This window comes from Protobothrops mucrosquamatus, unplaced genomic scaffold, assembly GCF_001527695.2.
Source record: "Protobothrops mucrosquamatus isolate PMUCROS unplaced genomic scaffold, P.Mucros_1.0 scaffold462, whole genome shotgun sequence".
Lineage (NCBI taxonomy): Eukaryota > Metazoa > Chordata > Lepidosauria > Squamata > Viperidae > Protobothrops > Protobothrops mucrosquamatus.
The window spans coordinates 812871-831410 of record NW_015386783.1 but is presented as its reverse complement, the minus strand read 5'-3'; the positions used below and the strand labels follow the sequence as shown (position 1 = coordinate 831410).

The following is an 18540-nucleotide window of genomic DNA, read 5'->3' as shown; positions in this document are numbered from 1 at the left end:
GTCCTCAATCTACGACCACAGTGGAGCCCAAAATTTATGTTACTAAGTGAAACGTCTGCTAAGTGAGTTTTGCCCCATTTTACTACTTTGCTACTTTTATTGTTAAGTTGGTAGCACGGTTGTGAAGTGAATCTGGCTACCAGAAGTTGGGAATTTTGGGGGGGGGATGAATTTTCCAACAGTCTCCCATCCAAATACCTGCAGGTTCCTTCCTTGCATTCCAGCAAGATCGACCAAGGCTGGCTAAGGTCTGCCACTGTTCTGACAATCATTCTTGGTCCTCTGTCCGCTTTCGCTTCTGTGCTGTGGACGGTGTTCTACGGGCCACTGGATCCGCGGAACTTCTGCAGTTCAGCACCACCTTTGCTCTGACCGTCACCGTCTGCCAGACAGCCTTGCAGATCCATATTCAACTGCTTTGCGTGCCATGGAGAGGAAGCACAGGGCTCCAGTAAATAAGAAAGCAGTCTTAACAACCATCTCACTGGCTATCAATCTTTCCAGATGTGCATAAATTAGATACAATTAATCTGCGTAACGTTCAGTAGAGTTCGAAAAAGGAAGGGCACAAAGGCATGAGATGTGAGACTAGCCTTGTAAATGGAGCCAACATCTCACAGAACATAGAATAAGAGAGTTGGAAGGGACCTTGAAGGTCTTCTAGTCCAGCCCCCTGCTCAAGCAGGAGACCCAAGACCATTTCAGACAAATGGCTGCCCAATCTCCTCTTAAAAGCCTCCAGTGATGGAGCACCCACAGCTTTTGAAAGCAAGGTGTTCCATTGGTTAATTGCTCTCGCCGTTAGGAAATTTCTCCTTAGTTCCAGGTTGCTTCTGTCCTTGATTAGTTTCTCACCAGATTCTGGTTTTTCCCTGCCTTCAGCTTTGGTCACATCTGAACAGTTCCAGTGCTGAGAAATTCTTCTCAGACCAAATTGCTTCTTAACTACTGCTTACAATGCAGGTTTCTGCTTTTAACTGCCAGACCTGGGGTGGTGCCAAGACCCTTATCTGTGCACATGGATAACTGAACCCTTAGGAAAAGGAAGGAGGGAGAGAGGGAGGGAGGGAAGGAAGGAGGGAGAGAGGGAAGGAAGGAAGGAAGTTAGGAAGGAAGGAAGGAAGGAAGGAAAGAAGGAAGGAAAGAAGGAAGGAAGGAAGTCCATACAATAAAGGGTTTCCAGTCACTGACAAAGGTCGTTACTGTCTTTCTAATTAGAGAAAATAACAATAACGACATTTGTCAGTGACTGAAAACCCATTAATTAAACAGGTCAATTTTGCTTTCTCTGCAAATTCCATCACCTTCCTCCTCTTTTCCTCCACTGTGAGTATTTCAGGGTCTTTCTATTTTTATGCATATAATAATCTCACACAGCGGTTATGTACAGAAACAATGGTCTATAAATCTTTTCCAATTATTGGTCCATTAATCCCAGCAAGAAAAGCTCTGGTTTCAGTTGAATAAATTAAGTCTTTAAACTCTTTGTATTACGATCTGTATTCGAACCTAAAATGTCCTGGCTTCTTTGAAAGTCCATCAGGCCCTTCATCTTTTTCCAGAATACTGCTATTTCCCCAGGAAGACCCTAATTTCTCTTGAGCTCTGATCTCCTGAGAATACAGGTAACGCAGGATCCAATCTGGGTCGGTCACTGACAAATGTCATTATTGTCTTTTCTTTCATTCGAAAGACAGTAACGACCTTTGTCAGTGACTGGAAACCCTTTATTGTATGGACTTTTTGCTGAAAACAGCAAAAAATGACCTTGCGATTTATGGGTTTGATAATTAGAAAGGGTAGATTAGAGAAAGGAGGGTGTTATGATGTAACTTTAAAGAGGATAAAATTTTAATAACGCTGTAAAGACGATTAGAAGCTACTTCTTTATATTTTGTCTTGTTTTTTTTAACCTATTTATCTCTCTCTCTTTTTATTTCTCTGTTCTTGATCCATTGGCAGATCCTTTTCTGGATTTTTCTCTTGGTCCAAGACTATCTTTTCTCTTGCTTTGCCCTACTTCTTCTTCTCCGCTTCAACTTTGGGCTCTTGATTTCTGGTGGTTTTGATTTATGGCAGAATCGGGGTGAGCACGCAAAACAATGTGGACTGCTTTGAGATCCAAAATTCTATTTTTTTCTTCTTCTTTCATTTCAAGTGTGTGTATGGAGACGACGAAGGTGGTGGTACATCTCCAAATAGCTTCCTGGGTGAGGGTAAAATGCTAGAAGCATTTGAAATGTGGATTTACAGGCGGCTGTTACGAATAAGCTGGGTTGACAAGATCAGAAATGAGGAGGGGATAAGCCACCCAGGGAAATCATCAAAACAATTAAAAAACGAAAATTAGAATATTTCGGACATCTGATGCGACACCCAGAAAAATACGGCATACTCCGTTTAATCCTCCAGGGAAAGATGGAAGGCCAACGAGGTCCAGGCAGAAGAAGAAGAAGATCGTGGCTTCAAAATCTAAGGGACTGGTTGGGACAAAACTCAGCAGCACTTTTTCGTGCGGCTGCTGATAAAAACAGGATCGCCAACAGGATCGCCAACGTCCGATAAGGGACATGGCAGAAGAAGAAGAAGTGAGGGTAAAAGAAACTTTCTTCTTGCTTAGTATTCACACAACCTATTGATCCTACCACTGACCCAGGTTGTGCCAAGAAAGTCATTCAATCTTGGGCAGCTCTTATTTTGCTCCGTGCCTCACTAACCACAGTATTCAGAGTTTAGAGCAGGGGTAGTCAACCTTGGCTCTTTTATGACTCGTGGACTTCAACTCCCAGAATTCCTGAGCCAGCTGTGCTGTGCTGGCTCAGGAATTCTGGGAGTTGAAGTCCACGAGTCATAAAAGAGCCAAGGTTGACTACCCCTGGTTTAGAGGCTTGATGACTTAACAGCAATCTTAGGACAGTGCAAAATTGCCATGTAATTATTTACTGTCACATTCTTAGCTGATGCCTCAGCTGGCATGTGCTTCTCTAACCTTCAAACTGTATCGGCAAACCCCCATTGCTATGATAAAAAGGTGGCTGAATTTGTAAATTTCACGCCAGGTGTGAAATCGGCTGGCTGAGGACTTCTGGGAGTTGAAGTCCACACGTCTTAAAAGTTGTCACATTTGAGAAAACAGTGTGACAACTGCTAGGACAACATTGTCATGTTTGTGTGAATCATTCCCACAATGTTGAATGGGGGAAGAGGAGGGATTCGTACACAATACTACACCAGCCCCAGAAAAAACAGCATTAGTAACGTTAAAAAGACCAGTGCAGTCAGGGACACTTTTAAAATTTCTGTAAAAATGGCCACTTTTAAAGATGAAAGGAGAATGCATTATATAGGACAGGATAGATAGGAAGTATCCATGAGGCCTTGGAAAAACAAATATTTTGTTTAAGGAGTTGCTGCCTGGTGCCTATGCATAATCCTAGGCCAGGGGTCTTCAAAGTTGGTCTTTTTATGACTTGTGGGCTTTTTATGACTTGCCTGGCTGAGGAATTCTGCGAGTTGAAGTCCACAAGTCCTAAAAGGGCCAACTTTGAAGACCCCTGGCCTAGCCCAGGGGTCCTCAAACCTGGCCACTTTAAGACTTATGGACTTCAACTCCCAGAATCCCTCAGCCAGGAATCAAGTGACCCCCGGGACCCTGCAACCGTCATAAGTACATGCCAGTTGCTGAGCATCTGAACTTTGATTCATGCGACTACGGGGATGCTGCAATGATTATAAGTATGAAAAACAGTCATAACTCGCTTTTTTCAGTGCCGTGGTAACTGAGCAGTCTCTAAATGAATGGTTGTAAGTTGAGGACTATCGCTTTTTTCAGTGCCGTTATAATTTCAGCGTCACTGTAACTCACTAAACAGACTGTTGTTAAGTCAAGGACTAGCTGCATTGTGGTGTGCAAATCCAGCCACTCCAAAGAGCAGAACCTGCAAATTGATCTGTGCCTGATGGGGTCTCCTCTACATCAGGGGTCCCTAACCCCCGGTCTGTGGACCACTACCGGTCCACGGCATGCCAGCAACCAACCGGTCCGCATAAACAAGCAAAGCCACATCTGTGGGATGCAGGCAGCACACAAAACCACGCCCCCTCTGGTCCGTGGCAAAGCCTCTCTCCATGGAACCGGTTCCTGGTGCCCAAAAGGTTGGGGATCTCTGCTCTACAGGGCAGGGAAGGAGAACTTCCCGAGGGATGGGGGGGGGGTCTGTTGTGGCTTGCAACGGCAGCCAATTTGCAAAAGTGGCCTCCTTCCATTTCCAAAGCCTGCTCTCTTTTCAAAACAACTCCAACAGATTACACCGTGTTACAAAATGAAAGCATAAAAATAACCCTCTGAAATGGTGAGGCAGATGGGTTTTTTTTGAAAAAGCGACCTATCGCGGCTGTTCATCCCAAGACCAGCTTGACAGACAGCGCCTGCCAAGTCCCCCAACCTGCTCCATGGCACCAAGCCCAGAGATTTTCTTTCGGCAGGGGATGGGGCTACTCGTCCTCCCCTTGGTTCAAACCAAAGACACCCCCCCCCTTCATCACACACCAGATGGCTCAGCCTTCGAGACGGCAGCCCCCTCGACTAGCAGTTTTGCAAACAGGACAAAATGTTTGCCTGCCTACATGAGGCAAAGCAGGACTCTCCAAACTCGGCAGCTTTAATAAGACTTGTAGACTTCAACTCCCAGAATTCCCCAGCCAGCATGCACCCTGGCAGAACAAATGGCTGTAATATCAAGGCTCCTTGTAATCGTGGCTAAATATTACTTCCAGCATTGATGAGAGCAAGATGGGGAGGTGGTAGTGTTGCCCTCCTGTCTGCTCCCCTTTTTTTGTGTTTCCTGAACACCAAAAGTAGCGGCACGTTTTAAACTTCAGGAGAAAGAAGATGGCAAGCCTTTGGTTAGATCCAAGATAAGACTTTTTCTGCTCCTGCTTTTCCCAAAGATTTTTTAGCAATGAAACCCAGATCCATTTTCCATGTACAATGCTGGATTTCCTGCTGATCTTTATTGTGTTGCATCTTGCAAGACCTGTGGACTTCAACTCCCAGAATTCCTCATTCAGCCATGCTGGCTGGGGAATTCTGGGAGTTGAAGTCTACAAGTCTTACATTTGTCAAGTTTGGAGACCCCCCCTAGAATGGAGAACCTATGCTCAGAGGTCCATTTCCCCCAAAACAACAGACAGAAGATCAAGTTTTTCCTTCCTACAACGGAACACACCTATCAGTGATGGTGTCTGGTGTTCATGACCTTCTCCCAAATCCTAAATAGAAAGAGGTTCCTTCACACACACACACACACACACACACACACACACACACACACACTTGCAAGAAAACACCAATAAATAAATGTTCCAAAAAGCTATAGCTGAGCTGTAGTTTTAATGTGATAGAAGTGGGAAAAATTGCACACCTGAGGATATTAATCCTGCTTATTTAATTCACTAATTTAATTAACTAATCTTAAAAATATCAATCCAATCTCATCTCATTTAGATTTCAGCCCGGTCTCTTAGACCCTGGCTTCTCTCACTTCTTGGATTACAAAAAGCCACGTGCGTCCTCAGAATGAAAAATGTTCTACACAAACAGGATCTTGCTTAACCAGAAAGTCCTCTTCTTCAGACTTGGTTTACAAGCCGTCCTAACCCATGGTTTCCTTAACCATGATCGAACACAACCAGCTGGTCTGCAGTACCTTTCCTGATCAGGGAGCACGGCCTCAGAGGAACATGGCTGAGAAGAAACATCAGGGCTAAGAACAGGAGCTGGACATCCCTTTATTTCTATTTCTTTCTTTCTTTTCCCCGTTTTATAACTGCCCAGCTCCTTCGGAGATGATTCCAAGCCCTGAGGAGAAAGGAAACCAAGCGTGAAGGCTGAACATGGAGCTATCTCCTCCTTTTCGCATCCTTCGCCAACTCTTTTCCACTCCAGCATGTGCCTTCGCTTGTTCTCTCTCCCTCTTCCTTAATCTGGCTGGTGCCCAGAACAAGGGGCTCAAATCCTGACTTCAATTTTATCCTGCCCGCTATCAAAATCAGCCTCTCCTCCTCCTTCCTACCACCGTCTCCCTTTTGCTGTAGCAGGGATCGGGCACGGGTGTGGGTCAATCCCTCAGTGCCCACCGGAGAGGCTGGCGGCTGTTGTTGCCAGTGCCTAGGATCACTTGCGTTGCTTGGACTGCAGTGCGCAGTTGTCCAAAGAGGCGTCTGTGCAATTCCCTGGATCTCATCCCAGGCACAGACACCAGAGATGTAAATGCACACCGAGGAAAAACCTGCACAAATCTAACACACACATTTCTGCTGGCTTGTTTACTTGCTTGTTGTCTCCTCTCTTCTTCCTCTCCTCCTCCTCCTCCTCCTCTTTGCTAAACAAACCCTGGTGGGTTTTTTTTTTCTTCCGTTAGCCTCAATTTTTTTTACCTGACCTTCACCCAGCAAAGCCTCATTTGCTACAGAGACCCAGATCTGAAAAACACCAGCACAGTTGGGACGGCCCCATTTCTTTTCCACGGATATTAATGGAGCCTGCTTTCATATTTTGGCTGCTCATCATTTTCTCTTCCATCTTTTTTTTTTAAAAATTCCTTTGCTTTTCAAAACAGGAGGGTTGCAGCTGGGGGATTTGATAACCTATTTCTGGGAGGCCAAAGCAAGAGAAGGAAGGAAGGAAGGAAGGAAGGAAGGAAGGAAGGAAGGAAGGAAGGAAGGAAGGAAGGAAGGAAGGAAGGAAGGAAGGAAGGAAGGAAGGAAGGAAGGAAGGTCTCAATCACGCAGGGCAAGGGATTGTGGGTTGCTGCTCTCTGTCGGATTATTTTCGTTTGTTTCTCTGCTGCCCCATTTCTCGAATCATCCTGGATCCGTCAGTGAACCGTCTACTGGTTTTTCAGAGAGGCCTTTATACCAAGTAAGAAAATTGGGAAGATTAAAAAAATAATAATAAATACGGGAGGTCCTTCACTTATAACCATTTGTTTAGTGACTGTTTAAGGTTACAACAGCAGTGAAAAAAGTGCCTTATGACCATTTTTCACACTTATGATCGTTGCAGCATCCCCAGGTCATGTGATCAAAATTCAGACATTTGGCAACGGATTCATATTTATGACGGTCGCAGTGTCCCGGAGTCACATGATCCCCTTTTGCAACCCTCTGACAAGCAAAGACAATAGGGAAGCCAGCTTCACTTAACAACCATGTTACTCATTTAACGACGGGCAGTGATACCTATCTAGGCCTAATGAGAAGGACTGATGAAAAACAAGGAGCACTTCTGGATTATACAGGGAGTCCTAACAACAACAACAACAACAACAACAACAACAACAACAATAATAATAATAATAATAAAGTTGGAAGGGACCTTGGAGGTCATCTAGTCCAACCCCCTGCTCAGGCAGGGAACCCTATACCATTTCAGAAAAATGGCTGTCCAGTCTCTTCTTAAAAACGTCCAGTGTTGGAGCATTCACTGCTTCTGGAGGCAGGTTGTTCCACTGGTTAATTGTTCTAACTGTCAGGAAGTTTCTCCTTAGTTCTAGGTTGCTTCTCTCCTGGATGAGTTTCCATCTGTTGCTTCTTATCCTGCCTTCACACTTAAGAACTGTGTTACTGATTTAACAACTGCAGTGTTTCGCTTTAACAAATGTGGGGAAAGGTCATAAAATGAGGCAAAACTCATTTAAGAAATTTTTCACTTAGCAACATCAATTCTGGGCTCGCTTGTGGTCGTTGAGGACTACCCGTCCTGCACAAAATCCACCGGACAAAAAGTCTGGGCTCTGCAAAGGACCAACACAAGGTCAAGGTCAGAGATCCAATCTGGAATTAAGGAGGAATTTCCTGCCAGTGAGGACAATTAACCAGTGGAACAGAAGTTGCCTCCAGAAGTTGTGGGTGCTCCATCACTGGAAGTTTTTAAGAAGAGACTGGACGGCCATTTGTCTGAAATGGGGTAGGGTCTCCTGGCTGAGCAGGAGGTTGGACTAGATGACCTCCAAGGTCTGTTCTTCTGTAGGGTGTAGCAGGATTGGTAGCCGAAAGCAACCAGGTGGCATTAAGTTGTCTTGTGCCACCTGGATATTTATGGAGGAATGGTGAGATGAGGCGAGTGCGATTGTCTCTCTAATACAGGCAATGCAGAAGTTCCTGCTCTGTTGTCTCTTTGTGTCCAGAGTCACAGAGGCCAAGTAGGAATCTTCCTTGCATTGACCTTCAACGCGCCTCCTTTTTTTCCTAACTCCACCTTTTACCTTGATAATGAGAGAGACACCATGGATGGAGCTATCAGACGGCCCTATGCCTGCATTTGCCCAACATGTATTGATTTGATTTTATTTTCATCCCACCTTTGTTATTTTTATAAACAACTCCAGGGAGCAAACATACATAATGCTCTTCCCTCCTCCTCATTTTGCCCACAAAAACCCTGTGAGGTGGAGCTGGGCTCAGAGAGAGTGACTGGCCCAAAGTCACCCAGCTGGCTCTCGTGTCTAAGGTGGGACTAGAACTCACCGTCTCCTGGTTTCTAGGCCAGCATCTCCACCACTACATCAGGCTGATTTTCCTAAACATCCCGCATCTTTTTCCCGAACTGATCTTTTCTGCCTATTCTGAACCTCAACCTAACCAAATGCAGACCCCACAACCCCTAACCCGGTTGAAAGCATGTCAAATTGTGTGTTATGCACAAGACAACTACTAAGTCCTCAACTGAATTGCTTGTGTTGTGGAGTCCCATCACATATGCCTCTCCATGGAGAACCTTAGATAAGGTTTACACAGAATGGGACTCGCCACGGCCCACTTGCCGCAGGACAATTCAACAATTCAACTTGCTTAAAATAATTTTAAAAAATATTTCAATTTTGGTCACTCCCATTTTATTCTGTCTCTACTCTTGCATCCTTTCTTTAATGACTCTATGCCACTATTTCTTCGATATTAGTTTAACTCTCGTCCCACCGCGAGTTATTCCACGGCAAGTTGGCCGCGGCAAATTGTCACAGACCCAGATTAGCACAACACAGGCAGGATCCTAATGGCTGCCTTTGCACAGCTGGCTAAGCTCAGCCAGACTCATCTTTGGTTAGTTTGCAGGCAGCTTAATGGAGGTGGGGTGAATCTAATCACCAATACTGTGCACCAGTTTCAGTGTTCGGTGTCAGGCCTTTGGCCGTATTGCACACGCATGCTCTCCCTTAACCCCAGACAGAACATCCCATCAGGGAGAAGGAAACAGGAGGTCCGTGCTGGATCCGCCTTTCCTTGGCGGAAAAGAAGGAGGAAGGAAACACCGAGCGAGCGAGGCAGCAGCCGGCTGACGTCCTCAAGGCTCCTGCAGCATACAGCCTCGGCCAGCCAGCGAGGGCTGCAGCGCACTGCCAATCTGCAGCCTGTTCAATTATTCAGCGGCGGATGGGCTCCTGCCTGCCTTACGACAAGGTGACTTGAGTAATTTCAGGAAATTTTGCTGGAGAGACAATTCCTGCAGCTCTCCTTCTTTGCCGAGAATAAATGTCTTCCTAGAAAAAAAGAAAAAAAAAAGGCCGGGCGCTGAAGCAGTCCACCGGCTTGGCAAAATAGCAAAGCAGCTGTCAGAAACATCGGCAAAGGCCGGGATGCGGTGAGTGGGATGGATGGACGTTCCTAAGGAGCAGGATGGGGAAGGGGTGACCCTCCAGGCCTCTGAAAGGCACACCGGGAGCTGCACTCCCCCAAAATGGCTGAGACGAGGACTACTAATAATGCTCGTGTATGCTTTAAGTGCACATTACATGAAATGCAGAAATGAGTGGGGCTTGCCAGGCAAGATGGCAGCACCGAGATGACCTAGAACAGTGGTGGCGAACCTATGGCACGGGTGCCAGAGGCGGCACTCAGAGCCCTCTCTGTGGGCACACGTGCCATTGCCCCAGCCTTGCCTCCCCCCGTGACCCCCTCACCAGCAGCCCTCCTGGAGAAGAGTTGCCTCCGAGCGTGGCCCATGTGGAGCAGCGCAGCCAAGGACATGGCAGCCAGGCAGCATAGACAAGACTCTGCCCTCACACCCCATAGCGCACAGTTGATGCTGCGGGGCGCGGGCAGAGGGCATGGCTGCCATGGCGCTGCTGGGCGATCTGCGGCGGGCCCTGGAGACCGTGAGTGGCCCTGCGGGCAGGTGGGATGGGGGCGGAGCAGGGGGTGGAGTGGGGCGGGGCCAGTTTTTGGGCACTCGGTCTCTAAAAGGTTCGCCATCACTGACCTAGAAAGCAGAGTAAAATCAAAGCTGCTTAGAACTTGGATGGAGTTGGCCTCTGTAACGCCCTGTGTGAATGACCTTGGGAGACAGAAGGAACAGCCATAGACTGAACCACCGTCATGGGGAAGGTTATTATCTCAGCCTACAGAAGGAGGGAGGGCATGGGAAGCAGAAGGGAATAAAAGGAAAAGAGAGGAGAAAATACTTTCAGCCTTGCAAGATCCTATTCATGTAATCTTACAATAAAGGTCAAATTAGCACTCAGAGCTGTGATTTGGAGTCCCTCAAACACCTAGCACCAATCTTCTACGACTTCTTTCCTCTTTTCCTTCTGAGATGCCTTTTCCAGGACTATGGTCTAGTCTGCAGCTCCTCCTGTATCCCACGATCATTCGCACACACTGTTACAGCCTCTTTCTTGCCTCCCTTCCATTTTTCCATCGTTGCATTCTACAGCCAAAATATTCAAGCTTTAGCTTCATTCTTCGTACTTTAAGCGAGCAGCAATTTTTTCCCCAATAAAAGTGAACTATTTGTCCTTCTGTCGTTCAGGGTTTTCTGAACTGTTTTCTCCAGCACCGTAATTCCAAAGCATCCATCTTTCTTCATTTGGTCCAGCGGCATCAGCTGAGTCCAACAGTCTTGGTAGAACGACATAACGAGCACTGCAACAGAAGCACTGTCCCTTATGTGAGCGCATGCAGCATCATGACACACACACACACACACAAAGGAAAGCGCTTGTGTTGTGATGCTTGTTTTGTTACGTGCCCCCCTTATCCTCTCTGCAAACAAACATGGCTTATTCAAGGTTCAAAATACAACAGGGGAATTCTTACCCCGAGGAACTTCAATAGAGCAACACAAAGAAACAATGTCAGGAAAAGTCTTACCATTAAGATGCTGTATTGTTCACTTCATTGTTAACTGGCTTTAAAAAAAACCCCAAATCTCTCAAAATTCTAAAGAGGGTTTCATATTACCCAAGACTAGATGTGAATATCTTTGTGAGATCATAAAGGAGATCAACTGTAATTTTTCTTCTCTAGCAAGACCCCAAAGTCAATTTTCTTTTTTAAGCAAGCTGCAGCCTCAGCTATTAAAAATGGTTTTGGCCGGGAAAGCAACCCCGGTTTTTTGGTCAAGGAAGGTATCAATGAATGTTTGCATAATCCCATTGAGGATTATCTTCTTAGCCTAGTGCAGGGGTAGGCAACCTTGGCTCTTTTATGACTGGTGGACTTCAACTCCCAGAATTCCTGAGCCAGCTGTGCTAAGGGGAAAGGGAGAGGTTTCCAAGCTGAGCCATGCTGGCTCAGGAATTCTGGGAGTTGAAGTCCACGAGTCATAAAAGAGCCAAGGTTGCCTACCCCTGGCCTAGTGAAAAGAACAGGCAGATGAGTCTACCGGACAACAAGCAACTTTTAAAGTTCAGGACCACGGACAGTTCTACTGGCCTCAATTGAAATCTCAAAAGTGAATTTTTTAATGGCTTGAGCAGAATTCCAACTTCACTAACTTACAAAGTGACAGCATCACACCAACCTTGTCTGGTTCAGGACCAATGCAGAGTTGGGCCAGACTGATACAAGGATGGAAGACCACCAGGAAAATCCTCAACTGCCGAATAGGTTTGACACTCTGGAAGATGGCCCTGGCAAACCAACTCCATATGGTTGCCAAGGAAACCAGCATGGCAATGTCCATATGGTCAACAGAAGACGAGCTCAGCTCAACAGAGATTTCCCTCCCCACACCACACAAGAAGTCTCCTAGGTATCTACAGCAGCATTCTGATCTTGAGCCAAGTCAAAGACACCCATCTCAAAGTCACTATCTCAAGGGTGTATGTTCCAAAGGCCACCACAGCTGGTCACTTCATTGTCATGTTTAAAGTGTCAGGCAAGAGAAATACCTAAATATTTTGTCTCACCCACTGTTTCTGGAGGACAATCCCTAGCGCTGTTCAACAAGGAAGCATGCCCTTGGCCCAGAAAACGTCTGATCTTACACTTAGCTACGGACCGTTCAATCATGACTGAATAAACCAGAAACTGCCAGCTTGAAATAATATGATAAGCTGAGACTAAACAAATTACATTGCTGCTCATCCAGGCAAAAACTAACTTCCCACACTGCTTTAAAATATAATCTGGTTTGCTGGACTTGCGCACACCCAGTTTTCAAATTATGGTTTAAAACGTAACATGTTGTGTGAACCCAGACACTGTGACATGCAACAAGCCATAGTTTACCAGAAAAAGATAATATTTGTAGCTCAGGGTTGAAATGAGGGGTCCTTGGTGGTTTTCTTGTAGATGTTTCATTACCAAACTAGGTAACATCATCAGTGCTAGAAGGGACAAAAGTTTGCTCTTATTTTTATATACTACTGGCTTGCCCTGTCAGTGTTGGTGGGTGTGTTCTTAGTAGTTTCTTGATTAAGCTGTTGTTTACTGCTAGCTAGTTTGTCTGAATTGATAGTTCCTTGACTGAGGTATCGTTTGGTTCTTGATTGTTGGCCTAGTGTCAATCTTAGTGTTAATTCTGCTCATATGGATGTTGATTGCTGGTGAGGAGGTGTTTTGGTCTTTTTGTTGCCTTTTGGGCTTTTTGATGGTCTCCTTTGTTGTTGTTGTTTATGTGCCTGCTGGTGGCTGATCTTTCTGAGAGCCAGGCTTCCAGAAACTCTCTGGCATTTTTGGAGTTGGCTTGATCTAGGATGCTGACAGTTTTCCAGCTGGAACTATGGATGAGTTGTTCGTGTGTTGGGAAATTAAGGATTAATACCAAGATTAACACTAGACCAGGGGTAGGCAACCTTGGCTCTTTTATGACTCGTGGACTTCAACTCCCAGAATTCCTGAGCCAGCATGGCTCAGCTTGGAAACTCTTCCTTTCCCCTCAGCACGGCTGGCTCAGGAATTCTGGGAGTTGAAGTCCACGAGTCCTAAAAGAGCCAAAGTTGCCTACCCCTGCACTAGACCAACAATCAAGAAGTAAACAAGACCCCGATCAAGGAACTACCGATGTCGACAAGCCAACAAGTAAACAACTGCCTAATCAAGGGACCAGCAACAATGAAAGGGCAAGCCACTTGTATATAAACAGGGAGCAAACCCTTCTAGGCACTGATGATGTTACATAGTTGAGTAATGAAATGTCTCAAGAAAACAACCAAGCTCAGAGAGCACCAAGGACCCCCCCCCCCGTCCTCCTCCTCCTCCCTGCAAACCTCACTCCCATCTAGCACTGATGGTATTACCTAGTTGGGTCATGAAACGTCTGCAAGAAAACCAAGCTCAGAGAGCACCAAGGACCCCACAGTCATTGCCCTCCTCCTCCTCCTCCTCCTCCTCCTCCTCCTCCTCCTGCCTCCCTCGCTCTCTCCATTTTTACTCCCCTCTCCTCCTCCTCCACTCAGCAACACTGAAGATGTTACCTAGTTGGGTCATGAAACGTCTGCAAGAAAACAAGCAAGCTTAGAAAGCTATAGTTTAGCCTGGCAGATAAGCCACTCCAATCTTTGTCTAAACTAGACTTCTGATGTGTGGGATACCGGGTAGATATTTCCTCTTACTCTAAAATAGCCCAGCACTGTCTGTTTTTAGAATAAAATTAATTAGTAACATAATGAACCTAAATAATGCCTGTCAAATTTGCTGGCTGGAACAGAAACAATGCTAGACAGATATATAATTAAAATTGTTTTCCTCCAGCTTGTTACTCTTGGGAAGCAAATGCGCCATGCAGCTTTTTCAGCAGGGCAAAATCCATTCGGTTCGCTTTCCTACGAAGTAAGAAGGGCAATTAACCCCCCTCCCCCCCGGCTTGGTTTAGAACTGGGGTGGGGAACGAGAGCGTCTTTCATGACTTGTGGACTTCAACTCCCAGAATTCCTGAGCCAGCCAGTTGAAGTCCACAAGTCATAAAGGGGCCATCATTCCCCACCTCTGATTTGGAAGGATCCCGGAGCCTCCTTCCAAAAAATACCGTTGGGTGAGTATAGACCAGGGGCTCTTCAAAGTTGGCCCTTTTATGACTTGTGGACTTCAACTCCCAGAATTCCTCAGCCAGGCACGCGTGCCTGGCTGAGGAATTCTGGGAGTTGAAGTCCACAAGTCATAAAAGGGCCAACTTTGAAGAGCCCTGGTATAGACATTTGTTAACTGAGTTTTGCTCCATTTGATGACCTTTCTTGCCGCCGTTGTAAAGTGAATCACTGCAACTGTTAAAGTTAGTAACATGGTTGTTAAATGAATCTAAAATTGATCCACAGCCAGCAAGGTGTGGTTCCCTCCAATGAACAAATCTGTTCTGCCCCATCTCGAGGGCTGGAAGTGGCATCTCCGTAGCCTGGTTAAAATTTAGTCAAAATTCATTGGTTGTGATTTTTTTGGATTTGGATTGCAAAAAGGTCTCTGCGAGCAGGAGTTTTGAAAGCTTCTTTGCTGGAGCAGTTGTTAAATAAATAAATTTAAAAAAAGGAGAAACCCCAAGACCATGGAACACTCTGCAAATTAAGAGCAGCAAAAATAAATAGCAACACCGCTTAATATGATGGGTTTTCCTCTATCCGTCTGACTGCCAACTTAAGCATTTGGCCCACCAGCTTTCATTCTGTTTTTTTTTTTTTTCCCCTGCATAATCCCTTCCAGGCAATAAAAATAGACGCACAAATATACTTACTCTGAAATGACACATTCACTGCTTAGAGCAGGGGGTGGGGAACTACAGCCCCTTTATGACTTGTGGACTTCCAACTCCCAGAATTCCTGAGCCATGCTGGCTGAGGAATTCTGGGAGTTGCAAGTCCACAAGTCATAAGGGGGCTGTAATTCCCCAGCTCTGCTTTAGAGAGTGGGAACTGGGGAATGGAGAGAAGGAGGGTGTAGTTTCAAGTCAGAGGACAAGCTTGGTTTGCAGAAGACCCTGGTTGTGATCTCCTGCACCTCCAGGTAGATACGAAGCGCCTCTTCCTCAAGTCCCAGAATGCTACTGTCAGTCAAGGCCCACCAGCCTTCTGCATCAGATGGACCCCAGGTATGTTGTTCTGCAGATTCTACCTTTCCCAATTGCAAGCCCATTGAGAGCACTGGGAGGTAGGGACCAGCTCAACTGGTGTAGAACATGTTTTGACAGAATTTGCACACTCCTCTGAGCTATGCTTTGTTTACGCACAGTTCACTGATTGAAAAACTATTGATTCAGTTCACCCAAAGCAGTAATTCATAAATCATGGTTTACGCAGGCAAAACCAGACGAACCACATGATGGCTCAGCACGTTAGGTAAACATCTGAAAAAGATCAGATTAAAGGGAAGCGGTCTCTCCAACAACGCTAGAACATCTCCCTTTTCTTAGCTCCCTCCTTCAGCTCCTTTTAAGTTGTGAGTGCTCCGTCACTGAAGGCTTTTAAGAAGAAACTGGAGAGCCACTTGTCTTGAGATGTTATAGGGTTTCCTGCCTGAGCAGGGGGTTGGACTAGAAGACCTCCAAGGTCCCTTCCAACTTTATTATTGTTATTATCTCCCCTTTCTTAGCTCCTTCAGCTCCTTTTAAGTTGTGAGTGCTCCATCACTGAAGGCTTTTAAGAAGAAACTGGAGAGTCACTTGTCTTGAGATGTTATAGGGTTTCCTGCCTGAGCAGGGAGTTAGACTAGAAGACCTCCAACGTCCCTCCCCACTCTGTTATTCTGTTATAATCTTGGACGAATGGAGGGTGGAGAGTGAAGACCATTAGATCATGTCAAGGAAAAGCATATCCATTCAGTGTTTCCTGACTGGCCACTCACTACAGGATGAGCGAAGGCTGGACTAGAGGGACTTCAAATCTCCACTGACTTCTGCTCCCCAGAGGCTGAGGATGAGGACCAGAAGAGGAATCTACCTCAAAGGGCTAAGACAATCCTTGGATGAAAGCAGAGGAAAAGAGGAAAGCCATTTTCTCTTCCCCAATCACCCCCTCCATCCTTTTAAATGTTTCTCCCTGGATGCCTTGCCAAGGTTAATACAATGCCAAGAGCAGATCTTGGCTTATTCACTCCGTCCTCTGGGGAGCCAGCTATAATATCTAGTTCAGGAAGACCTTTGGACTGGAGGGAGTCGCTCTGTGCCAAAGAACCCGTGAGTTTTGAGCTCTTTTTTCACCTTCAGGACGTCCCCAGAACCCATCTTCTCCATCTGCCGTCAATTACCATCAGGAGCCGCTGACAACAAAGTTTATAGCCAGTGCCAGTGGTTATAAGTAGAATCTGCCAGCTTCGCAAAACACAGCAGAACCCATGATGGGAATGTAATGCCCACAAATAGGGTTGAAACCCGTGGAATTCTCTCTGGCAGGGGATGCCAGTCCCTCTCTGAAGTCACTGCCTGTTCGGGAAGTGAGAAGAACCAGCCTGCAAGAACCAGCCAGGTGCCAAATGATATTCTACTTCTATACGTAGACTGTGCGGTCCGGCAACCCAAAGGAAGACTGCTCCTTTAAGACCTCCTAAATTGCTTTAGAACAATAAGGCAACACTATCTCAGAATGGTAGAGCTGCAAGGGACCTCAAGAGGTCTTCTAGTCCAACCCCCTGCTCAAGCAGGAAACTCTATACTATTCCAGATAAATCTCCTCTTAAAAGCCTCCAGTGTTGGAGCACCCACAACTTCTGGAGGCAAGCTTTTTCCATGAATTCATTGTTCTGTCAGGAAATTTCTCCTTAATTTTTAGATTGTCTCTCTCTAGAATTTAGTCTAGAGTTAATCTAGAAGTTCTGTTTCCTGCTTGGCCATATTTTAAATCCACTTTTTCCTTCTGCTAAACAACTGACTAGGAGCTCACTTTTCTGGCTTCGAGGTCTGATAATTTGTACACGAATAGTCCTATATTTCTGTTGCTAAGCGAGACACTTGTTAAGTGAATTTTGCCCCATTGTATGACTTTCTGGCCGTGATGTTTAAGTGAATCACTGCAGTTGTTAAGTTAATAACACGGCTGTTAAGTGCATCTGGTTTTCCCATGGACCTTCGTTGTCCGAAGGTTGCAAAAAGGAATCACATGACCCCGGGACACTGCAACCGTCATAAGTACATGCCAGTTGCCAAGGGTCGGAATTTTGATCACGTGACCCTGGGGATGCTGCAACAATTGTAAGTGTGAAAATCGGCCATGTCATTTTTTTCAATGTCATCGTAACGTTGGTCATTGAATGAACTGTTGTAAGTTGAGGACTGTCTGTATTAGCTACTTCCCACCTTTGCTTAAGGATGTCGTGCATCGTTTTTCCTTTCCATGTTTCCCACCCCAGCAACCACCTTCTAGAGGAGCTTGGTTGACTTCCAGGGAGTTCCCATGGATGAAGATGGCCTTCATGGAGTTCCCCTGTTCCTGGTCCAACATCTTAATGGAAACACCACAGTGGCTTTGTGCTTATTTGTCTCTTTCTTAGCCAACGGAAGGTCATGATTTTGTTTTATGTCATTTTCCAGCCAATTCTGCTGAACGCTGAATAGCAACCATTCTGCATCTTCTCCAGACCTTGAATTGACCTTGTCCTTCTCTTTGACCAAGTCAAATGTTCAAAATTCCCACAATCACAGACCTTGGGACTAAGGTTTTGTGAGGACAGGGAGGGTGTAAGAAACCACCCCAGGTCTTACTCTAGAACAGGGGTCTTCAAACTTGGCCCTTTTATGACTTGTGGACTTCAAGTTAAAGTCCACAAGTCTTAAAGCTGTCAAGATTGGACACCCCTGCACTAAACCCACCTGCTTTATTCATCTCAAGCGTGAAAAGAACTGAAAGAGCAAAGGCCTTTGGGACTTAGGGTAGATTGAACCAGAGCATCAATCCTTCAGGGATGGAGCATTTCACGCGGATCACAAACCGCCATTCCCACTGACAGCTCTTCCCTCTCCAACTTCAGAAGCTACCAGGTCCCTCTGGAGAAAGCAACTGGATCTTATGCAACTGAAACGAAAACACCGTTTGATGGTTTTATTTAGCAAAGCGATAAAACGCTGCAGCATCCTTCCCTCCATAGCTACCTGCAACGTATCGACCATCTGACCTATCCATATATTGATCATCTTAATATTAAACATCAGGCATCTTCTGCACGGAATACATTTGAAATATTTAGGGGAGGGGGAAAAAAACACAGCTAAGTTGCATTTTGTCAAAGGCAAGCAGAAAGTGAAAAGGTATTTTGGCAATTTGAAGACGTGGCCTCTTCTTTTTTTAAAAAAAAAATGAAAAGCTTAAAGAGAGAAGAAGCCAAAAAGTGATAAAATTAGCT

At 45.6% G+C, this 18540-nt stretch overlaps 1 protein-coding gene across 1 annotated transcript in view; it reads right to left on the bottom strand.

Moving 5' to 3' along the window:
- Positions 1-17642, bottom strand: part of LOC107287963 (ankyrin-1-like) — an 87085-nt gene extending 69443 nt beyond the window's left edge. The window contains exon 1 of the mRNA XM_029284248.1: positions 17498-17642. Coding sequence (XP_029140081.1) covers positions 17498-17642 — 145 coding nt within the window. The remainder of the gene's footprint in view (positions 1-17497) is intronic.
- Between the last annotated feature and the right edge of the window lie 898 nt (positions 17643-18540).